The sequence below is a fragment of the Podarcis gaigeae genome (assembly GCF_964106915.1).
Source record: "Podarcis gaigeae genome assembly, chromosome: 7".
Taxonomy (NCBI): Eukaryota; Metazoa; Chordata; class Lepidosauria; order Squamata; family Lacertidae; genus Podarcis; species Podarcis gaigeae.
In genome coordinates this window covers 49,043,199-49,053,962 of record NC_139683.1, presented here as the reverse complement: position 1 = coordinate 49,053,962, position 10,764 = coordinate 49,043,199, and the positions used below count along the sequence as shown (strand labels likewise).

Genomic DNA, 10,764 nt, shown 5'->3' with positions numbered 1-10,764 from the left:
AGGAGAAACAACTTCTCAGGATCCATCTGGGCATGAATGTAAATAATAGACTGGTCCACAATAAGAAGTTTATGTGCAGTCCTATTCATGCTTGCTCAAAAGTAATTTCCAGTTCTGTCAATGTGCCTTATTCCTAAGTAATTGTGCACAGAAAAGACAGTAGTCTCTTTGGCCAACAGGTACACAATAACACACCTCTCATTTCCGATCTTAGCAAACAGGAAAGAACATGTTAAGCTACATAGGTTTCTTATGTAATTCAGTATGGTGAGATCTCTGTCCCTTTCAGCTACACTGTAATCTGGATCTAGTTATTTCAGGAACAGCCTCCCTCCCTGTTTCTTATAATTAGTAAGCTCATACAACATTCAACCAGTCTTCTGTTGTACAGTACAGCTCCCAGCCAGTTTTAGAAATTAATGAAGAGAATAAAGGTTGAAAGAAAGGGTATGAAAGTTGAAGAGACCTGCCATTTAATGGATTTGGTCATGATTCATTCATAGTCATAAGTATTTCAATCCTTTCTGTATAGGACAGTGGTTTCAAAATTATCACTGAGATGCAATCCTTATTCAGTACTCACCTTTGTTAATCCGATTATATGAAAGTCATTTAATTTCTGCCTCAATATTTACAATTAATTAATTACAAATTAAATTTACAAATTACAGGTAGAAATTGTTTACCACCATAACTTTTATCTATCATAAAATCTATTACTGTAATGGGGATTATCCATCAGTGTTAGCATGGACTAAAATTCCCACTTCACTCATAAGCATATAATGGATGAGTGGAACAGAAATTTGCCGCCTTCTCATGGGTTTTCTACAAGAGAGTTGTTAAACATGGTCAATAAGTAGCCTGTAACATTAAGCGACATCAAGTGTGTGGATTTTTAGAGATAATATGGCACAGCATGACGTGCCAACTGCAAGACTAAGACCCAGGTGATTAGCCCCTGCAACACCATTAAACTCTAAGAACTCCCATTTTATCCATAACCATACTTTTAAAGAGGGAGCAAAACCAATGCTTTCTCACACATTATCTTACTTCATTTGTGGCTGGTTAAAGCATGTTAAGAGGCAATCAACCTTTGTAGTATTTCCTCATTTTCAGTGGGGCTTACTCCTAAATGTTCACAGGATCGAAGTCCTAGTGGGTGAAACAGATTCACTGGGAAAAAACATTTTGGCTTTCTATTTAAGAAAAAGGAAAATAAGAGGGGGGAAATTCTTCCCTCTGCAAATGAGAGGAAGAGCATCCCATGAGTCATACTGAGGGTGCATGAAAATAAATGTGCCCTGGGAGGTGGGTAGATTATTTAATCCCATCTGGGACAGGTAAGAAAGTGTCAGAAGTATGACGGAAAAGGAACCCTAGAACACAACTTGAAATGAAGATGAGGTTACCACCATTTTTCCCCACCACAGTATATTTCCTATGTATATAGCAGCTGTAAAATTCTGTAGATGTTTCTTCCAACATGAAAATAAGTGAAAGCTTCATTTGTTGAATCATGACAAGAAATGGTTATAATCCAATTCACATTCCTATTAATATTTACACATACACAATGCAGCATATGTACAGAGAAGTTTCATATACGTAAATGGGAACAGACCAACCCCCTCCCATCCAATGCTCAGGTTGTATATATGTGTAAATAAAACCATATCCTAAAGACAAAATAAAAATAAATGGCAACAGGCCGACAATATTTGCTCCCTAGATGTAAAATAATTGTCTCTATTAGAGCTCAGTGCATCTAACACCAGTGAGTAATTTGTACAATGATAAATAAGTGGGCGCTAGGCCTTTCTTTTAACATGGGAGGCAAAAATTCAGCAAGTGAAGCTGCTGAATTCTGCCTGCCGTAAAGGTATTAAACACACAGGTGTCTATGGGGAGATATAAAAAGAAAAAGAATACCTGGTAGCTTTGAACAAGTTTGCCACACAGTCCTTTGTAGCAGTATCCTTATCGTCTGCTGGCTAGGTTTTCTCCATTATTGAGACTGGGCAGCTTCTACTATAGCTTTCACCAGCTGCTACTAAAGCCTTGTCCACCCAACCTCTTCTTATCAAATGCTGCTTTACTTGCTTGTGTGACTGGAGAGGAGAGGCGGGGCAGTGTCTATTATTTTCTTGTGGATTCCAAGCTCCACATGTGCATTTTAAGCATGGTGGCACAACTGCACTAAACTCCTTCCCTCCCAAGCTATGAGGGAAAGGGAGGGAAAAGGCATCCATTTCCTGCATACAGGGGCATGCACACACACACACACGGATGTGCATGATGGTGCCTCTTGAAATTTGATGTTGGATGCCCCAGGGAACTGTTTACATTCCTTACTTTATTGCGATGTCCCAAGGAACTATATAGAATATTATATGGTGCTTAACCAGAGAGCTAGCGGTGTGCAATTATTGGCCCATCATACTCTCTAAACAGCAACAATATCCTTTTCAAACCTGAACGTCAAGAACATCCGCATGGTGAATAAACATGTAGAGTTGTGTCCAATGTTGTACTATGTGAACATCCTTTAAGTGCAAGGATTTCTGCTTGTGCCACAGAATGTTTTCTCCCTCTCCTACCTTCATTTCACCCCCAATTTGTTCTAGGAGTCCCCCCAACTCTATGGAGCAGATATAGGGAAGGTTCAGGGAAAGTGTGGGGAGAAGGTGGAAAGTCCTGTTGTGGAAGCAGGAATTCTTGTGCTGATAGGACATTATAGTTGAATACTGTCCATGGGAAACAGAAGTTCCTAGCGAAATTCCAGCTTAGTGTTCTGCCTGTGGCATGTATACTCCAAACACCATTTCTCTGGGAGCAAACAATGTGCCAAAACACAAAAACCTGCTGGGAAACTTTGTACCACTTTGCTGCTTCTGTGCTTATCCCATTTTAATCAGCAACAGGAAAATGAAGAATCTGTGTGCCTATTCTGCTGGGTTAGCTTCTGAATTAATACAAGCATCCTGTGTCTGAATTAATACAAGCATCACACGCTTCCTGTGTGAATATTCCACATACATGAATTTTGACATGTTTATACACTTGGATGCTACAACCAGATCCCCTCTACATGCAGCAAAAATGCACAATGACCACATTAGTTTAGTTATGCTCCATCTACAATTTCTACACTGCTTATAAAGTACAGTGGTGCCCCGCAAGACGAAGGCCTCGCGAGACGAAAAACCCGCTAGACGAAAGGGTTTTCCGTTTTGGAGGCGCTTCGCAAAACGAATTTCCCTATGGGCTTGCTTCACAAGAAGAAAGCCCATAGGGAAATCTCCGGGGACCTCTTTTAAATGCTAGCGGTGGGGAGCAAAGCCTTTTCCCCCCCCTCCGGCCTTCAGAAGAGGTCCAGGAAGGCCGGCGGGGGCCGAAAGGCTTTGCTCCCCACCGCCAGCATTTTAAAAGCAGTCCGGGATAGCAGGGAAGCGCTTCCCGCTATCCCGGATGGCTTGTGAAGGCAGGCGGCGGGGGGGGGGAGCAAAGACTTTCGCCCCCCACCGGCCTTCAGAAGAGGTCCTGGACCTCTTCTGAAGGCGGGCGGGGGGCAAAAGTCTTTGTCCCCCCTGCCTGCCTTCCCGGGAGAGCGGAGAAACGCAGCGCTGCTGCCCGCCAGCATTTTAAAATCGCCCCGGGAAGTCTCCGCTGTCCCAGGGGCTTTTAAAAAGCTGGGGGACGGCAGCGAAGGTTTCGCTGCCGCCCGCCAGCATTTTAAGACCGCCCCGGGACAGCGGAGAAGTCTCCGCTGTCCCGGGAAGGCAGGCGGGGGGGGGGAGCAAAGACTTTCGCCCCCCCACCGGCCTTCAGAAGAGGTCGGGGGACAGACTGTCCCCGGACCTGGTCTGAAGGCGGTTTCCATAGGAACGCATTAATTGATTTTTAATGCATTCCTATGGGAAACCGTGCTTCGCAAGACGAAAAACTCGCAAGACGAAAAGACTTGCGGAACGAATTAATTTCGTCTTGCGAGGCACCACTGTACTTTGATTAAATAGTTTAAAACAAAAATAGCAAGAAATAGTAGTTCATCACATAGCTATCAACAGCAATCAGCATAGCCAAATTGAAGTCCTTGTTTGGAGTTATTCTATCTTTGGAATAGACAGTGCCAGAGACAAAGAGTAAGGAAGGCTTCACAGAGGGATCTGGTTGGCCATACTTGAAAACAGGATGCTGTGTGAGATGGATCTCAATCTACTTTAACAAGGCTCTTTTTATGTTCTTAATCCATCTATCTAACGATTTCCAACATTCTCTGTGTCACACTCTTGAAACATTAGTCACACTTTTGGCATGACTAAGGGACACATTTCTGTAGATGAAAGAGTCTATGCAGACAGGGATGGACAGTTTTCATGAGCCTCCCTTGAGTAGATGGCAAAGAGCCTCCAATTTGGGAGACAGATCAGAGGCAGCAAAAATTGCCCCTCTTCACCTCCACCCACCCAAAGGCACTAGGGTTTCTCAATGTTCTTGTTAACCTTACAAAGGAAGGTTAATTTTGTGTTTGTTATTCATTCACACTAGGGAAAATAAAACACTAAACTTTTTGACAAATTTAGCATGAGCAAGCAAACTCCCTTATAGTGGAGTGGTCTGACCATCACCAACAGATAGGACACAGAGGGCAATGTATTTTAATACTCTTCTGCGTTAAAGCGTTAAAATCGAGATGTGGAAAATATGGAAACAACGAGGAGAAGCAGGATTGAGATTTGGAGATATGCTTCAAGGTCCAGGCTATGGGAAGTCCCGAAAAATTAATAATTATAATCTGGATGATAATTTAGTCTTTTTATTTTAGTTTTTTATTTTAATTGGATTATAATTTGATATGATAATTGGATGTTTTTTTATTGGAAAATTAATTAAAATGATTTAACAAAAAATAATAATAATACTCTTCTGGGACAATTTAACAGAGTTCCCCCCAGGAGCTCAGATAGGCTTAAGCTGAGACATAGTGACTGAGGATTTGGATCCACCTCTCCCTAGGCACATCCAGAATCCCTCCCTCCACATAACGTATACCCAATCATAATGGCAGTCATTCTAATAGTACAATAAGAACATTATATTATTAGTCAGTTCTTCACAAAAAATGGAGAATTGGTCAGAATATAAAACTACAATCTTATCATGGAACTTTCAAAGATTTATTTTTGTCAAAGTGTATAAAACTTCAAGAATGAAAATTTCACCATCACAAGGATTCAACCATCTGTTAGCATGACCAATAGAATTTATTAAACATTGTATTTACAACTATTTACATATGCTTTAATAGGTAAATATTAAAATAGACAATGTACAATTTTTCATTGAGAGGCATTTGTAAGGGAGAAGCAGGACACTAAAAGGCTTGTTTTGAGACCACAATGTAAGAGCAGATTTATAATCTTTTAAGATTTTAAACATAATACTCTTCATAGTAAGTCATAGGCATGGCATTACAGCAGCATAGCAAAAGACAAATGGCTCTAGGAAGTCAAAGTGTAATCCATTAAGCACTGCTGCAACCACACTGAAAGGGACACTCATGCAAATTCCTCTGAATGAATGGATGCTGTACAGAAGCAGTGCTTGGTGGATCGGCACCGTATGTTGCAATCATTTAGGTACCACACAGTAGGAAAAAACCTGAACTGAGCTAGCATGCAATACCACTCAGTCTCAAATCTTAACAGTTATGGTGATGGAACAAGTAGCTAAATCAAATACATGCCTTTTAAAAGAAAATTGCCTATACACTACACATAAGAAACAACAACTTTGGTCCAATAAAACATTAGACAAAACAGTTTTACAATTAAAATATCTATTTTTATACAGGGTTGAACGTTAAATACAAGATTATTTACAATTGCGCAATATGTATAAAATAAGTTATTTTAAAAAATGAAAACAATATTACATCTTTTCCAAAAAGAAAACTGTACAGTTAACCTATAAATTATATAAGATGAATAGACCCTCACTCCCCACATTCCCACAAGCGTGTAATATTTCCCACAGCTTGATGTTTTGTTTTTTGTAGGAGTTTAAGTTTAATAAAAATCATTAAAGTGAACATAAAATAGCAAGTGCTTTTCAGCAGATTTTTTTGTAACAGCTGCCAGCGCTGTTAAAACTTCAGTGAAAGATTTTTTTTTTTTTTGTACATAAATAGCTCTGTTGGGAAGATGCTTTTTGGACCTAGGATCTAAAATAAATACCATTTGTAATAAATGGTATGAACATTTACAACATTGAATGAGATTTTGTGAAGCATTTTGATGTTATATATGGAAGATTGAAAAAGGCTGTATTCCACATTAGTGCTATATTTTTAAACAAATTACATATATATTTCACAACGTTAAGCTGTAACAGACAGCAAAGAGATGCTAGCAGTCATATAGGCGTCAATTCAAAGTCATCATTAACATCCACAAGAGGAACATAGAATTCCTGAATTTCATAAATGCTGATGGATTTATAAGTTGCAGGATCAAGTTCTTGTAGTTTAAGCTGCCATTCCAGTCTCTGAACAGCGTTTAAAGCTGCTGCTTCATGTTGTTGCCTCATCAAGAGACATGTCTATTTCAAAATAAACAGATGAATAGTCAATTATTCCAAGTACACCTTAATGTGAACCGCATACTGAATTCTCCAAGACAGGGATGGCCAATTTGACAGTCAACAGGCCAATCAAACCCCTGAGACGATTTGATCTTATACTTGTGAGCCTATTCATGTTTTGAATTGGGTTTTTATTTTTTGTAATTCTAGAGGCAATTAAATATTCCATAAAACAATGCTAGCACTTTTAATAAATCAACCCTAGAGCAATTAGATGCTAAAGCGTCAGCTCCTTCTACCTAAAGCTTTAAAATGCTGGCTATTCCTGCTTTAAGGGGGTCTTTAGAAAAAGATATTCATTCTGCACCATTTTCTTTTCTCAACTCTGTACATATGCAGTTCACTCTGAATTAGATCCAGTACTAAGCATGTGTAATTAAAAAGGCAACTTCCATGAACAGGACATCTGCTCATGAAAAGTATCCCCTCCTAATTTTCAGGTATCCTCCCTTTACCCTCATCTCTCTGTCTCACAGCCCATCCCATTTAGCAGAGTCCCCTGAAAGATTTCTAGGTATTTTGGGAGAACTGCTGTGGAGAGTAGGTCGGGTGGGGAAGTCAGCTACTGCCAACCTTGTTACATGCACTTAATTCTGGGTCCAAGCCCTCTAGACATACACCATATATTCCATAGATGCCAATGGCATGATTTCAAAAGAATTCTTAAGGTGAGTGGAAATGCTTCCATGTGCACTTCAGGGCTTCTCCATATTTTGTTCCCCACGCGACCCTTTTGGATGGATACACGGGATACACTAAGAATATCCTCCTGACACCTTGATATACATGAAGTCTACTCACTTAGTACTGGCTTCCTCATTCAGTGCAATATTAAGGCAGTTCTACAAATAAAATTGACACGTTTGTGATCCCTGCAAATTCCCTGAACTGAGAAACCCATGGAGGCAGGAACTCAGGTGTTGTTCTATTCCATACATGTGAGCAACTTAATGAATTAAGACATGTATTATCTATTTTCTCCTGAATTTGCTATGACACAAAGAATGTGAAGGAGACCACGTGCTAGATTGTTTATTGCAGCTTTCTACTGAAAGATCTTTTTTGGAAAAGGTCCAATAAAAGCACATACCTTTAATTTGTCGAATTTATCATCCACGTCCTGTAACCATGACATAAACTGTCGTGCATTAAATCGATCTCTAACTGATGTTTTGCTGTCATCGGTCTGGAAATCAAATGTATTAGAAATTATAGACAATGTTAATTATATAGCAATTTATTCCAATGCTAAAAATGGTAGACCCATATTTTTAAAATGTTAAGAGTGATGAAAAATAGTAGTTTGGATCCAAATGTGACCTTGTCTCCATTAGGTGCAGAATGGGGAACCTGTGGCCCACCAGATGTTGGAACTACAACTCCCACCATCTCTGACCACTGGACATACTGGCTGAGGTTGATGGGAGTTAGCTACACCTGGAGGTCCACAGGTTTGCCGTTTCTGCACTAGCAGAAGGCCTCTTCCAGTCAGGCTGTTTCTGACCTAGTGTGGAGAGTGAAAAAAGTGATTCTCCCATGAGCCAGATTAAATCTGTTTACACAAGACTTTACACAAACTCTTTCAATATTTTTAAAAAGCTAAAAGTGAAAAACTTTCTTCTCTGCAGACCATACAAATTTGTCTTCAGCATCCAGTTCTTCTATATAAGAATTCTAGCCTAATGTTTCCCACTAATTTAATTAGGACTGAGATTAGCCAAATAGAGTAATTTCTCCTCAACAGATTCCTTTTTAACAAATTGGTTTTACAATGGGTACCTTCCAAATGTCCAGCAAGGAAGATAATTTTAGGAACAAGTTGCTAGAAGTTTAGACAATTCAACGAACAATTTCATATGTGAATTCTTAAAGAACTCTAGCAGTATGCTGTCTGAATCAGCAACTTTTAAAATTAGAATTAAATTTAAATACCATATTGGCCCGAATATATGCTGCACCCACACCCTTAAAATTCAAGGCTTATTTGCAGGTGTGGCCACCAAGCTGGTGCTGACACTCGGCGCCCCGCTCCCCAAGCCGGTGCTGGCCTCCCCCGTTCAGGGCAGTAATGCCAGGAGGCGGGCACACAGCGCACTCAAGAGCCGAGCGCCGGCACCGGCTTGGGGAGCTGGGTGCCCACCTACCAGCTGGTTGGTGGTGCGTGCACTCCCTAGCTGGGGGGGTGTGCGCCTCCCTCCCAGCTTTTTGGCGGTGCCTGTGCTCCCTAGCTGGATGACCTGCGCATGCTCCCCCCCCCGCCAACCAGCTGGGAGGCAGGCGTGCCACTCCCCCCACCAACCAGCTGGGAGGCGGTCGCGCTGCTTCCCCCCACCACCAAGCTGCTAGGGAGCGAACACTGCCAACCAACTGGGAGGCGGATGCTGCTTCCCCCACTCCCGCCATCAAGCAGCTAGGGAGTACGTGTGCTTCCCAGCCACTTTCAGCAGCATATGGTAAAAAATCACAAATATTAGCCACACTTTAACCTTTCAGGGTCTGAAAATGGGGAAAAGTGCAGCTTATATTTGGGCCAATATGGTAAAACTTGTTTTCATGTTAACTTTATTAGACTTACTTCGAAAACGTAACTTCAGCTATGGGTTATTTTCCAAACCAAACCTTAAAAGCAGTCTTTTAAAAAATTTACCTGGCTGTCCATAGGCACATTATACACTTCAGCATCCAGCAGTACTGTGCATGCACTGAATGGTAAAGTCTGATTAGCTAAAGTTCTTGCTGCTCGATAATGGACACGCAATACTTCTTGCTCATTGGAAACAATAAGCTTTTCCTAGTTAAACAAAAAAATAATAATCAGAGTTTTAAAACACAAAATTTCATTAAAATACTATTTGATCATTGTTTTTCCTTTTCTGAAGTACACTTTAAAGATTTTTGAAATGTAATATTTCTATTAATTCTCTCTATTAATTCATACCAATAAACATGCACATTTACAGAGATTTCATACAGAAAATACTATGGGACTTGGCTTAGAAATCTAGGTAGAACTTTCAAAACTTCCCAGTAAGAATGGCTTCTTATATGAATTTCTTAGCACAGTGTAAACTCTCCTTTTCTTTAAAGGAATTCCCAGGTATATATAGGTTCTGAATGGAGAAGCAAGTTTTTAACAACTTCTTTACAATCTACCGTATTTTTCGCACCATAGGGCGCACTGGACCATAGGGCGCACCTAGTTTTTAAGTGGGGAAATCAATAAAAAAAATCTCCCCCCCCCAGCCCCAAAGAGCAGCGTACAGGCTGCGCACAACCTCTCCTTGCCGGAGAGCGGGATGGATCGCGCTGGCTGTTTTGGCTTCCTCTTTAGCCCCGCGCAATCCCTCCCTACCGGGAGAGGCTGCGCGGGGCTAAAGAAACCATAGCCCCGTGCAGCCTCTCCCTGCTGGAGGGGCTGCGCACAGCTTTGACACAAGCCTGCATTCGCTCCATAGGACGCACACACATTTCCACTCAGTTTTTGGAGGGGAAAAACTGTGTCCAATGGAGCGAAAAGTACGGTACATATTGTGCTTAAATCTTAACATGTAACAGTTTTTCTTCATTCTAATCCTTTCTCTTTAAAACGATAAAACTTTTAAAAGACTTGCCCATCTTTATACAGTCATCAGTCTACTGGGTGAAAATAAATGAATAAATAAACACTATCAGCCAAGATTTTATGGCACTTACCCTCTCAATACTGTGCTGCAAACGAAGTTTCATCCTTACAACTTCTTGTTGTCTAAACAGTTCTTTAAGTGGATCTGACAGTGAAGGAGGTGGTGTGATCTGTGAAAAAATTGTTCATGCAATATCATTTATATACATATACATAAGCAAGAGCCATAACGTAGTCAACTGGAGGAAAAAATTATGGTGCTTAAAATGTCACCGAATGCACATATTTGTATCACAAATACGGAATTAAATATATGAAGTTTACTGTGTTAACATGAAACATTGTTTGAAGAATCTTTATATATATGAAAGCAGCACATCAAGCAGATGCAAGTCAATGGACTGCATTCATATGTAATGCTAAACCATGGCATAGGACAAGTCTGTGTTAGCCTTGTCTATTTTTCCCTGGCACAGCTTGCAAGGAATTTGAAA

At 40.5% G+C, this 10,764-nt stretch overlaps 1 protein-coding gene across 6 annotated transcripts in view; it reads right to left on the bottom strand.

Annotated features, from left to right (window-relative positions):
* Positions 1–5,161: 5,161 nt before the first annotated feature.
* The window catches only part of ANKRD12 (ankyrin repeat domain 12), a 49,425-nt gene continuing 43,822 nt past the window's right edge, over positions 5,162–10,764 (bottom strand). For all 6 annotated transcript variants that reach the window (XM_083746720.1, XM_083746719.1, XM_083746723.1 and 3 more), the window contains 4 exons: positions 10,342–10,440; positions 9,296–9,439; positions 7,739–7,834; positions 5,162–6,606 (listed from right to left, as the gene is read on the bottom strand). In XM_083746720.1, coding sequence (XP_083602846.1) covers positions 6,421–6,606; positions 7,739–7,834; positions 9,296–9,439; positions 10,342–10,440 — 525 coding nt within the window. In that variant the 3' untranslated portion in view covers positions 5,162–6,420. The remainder of the gene's footprint in view (positions 6,607–7,738; positions 7,835–9,295; positions 9,440–10,341; positions 10,441–10,764) is intronic.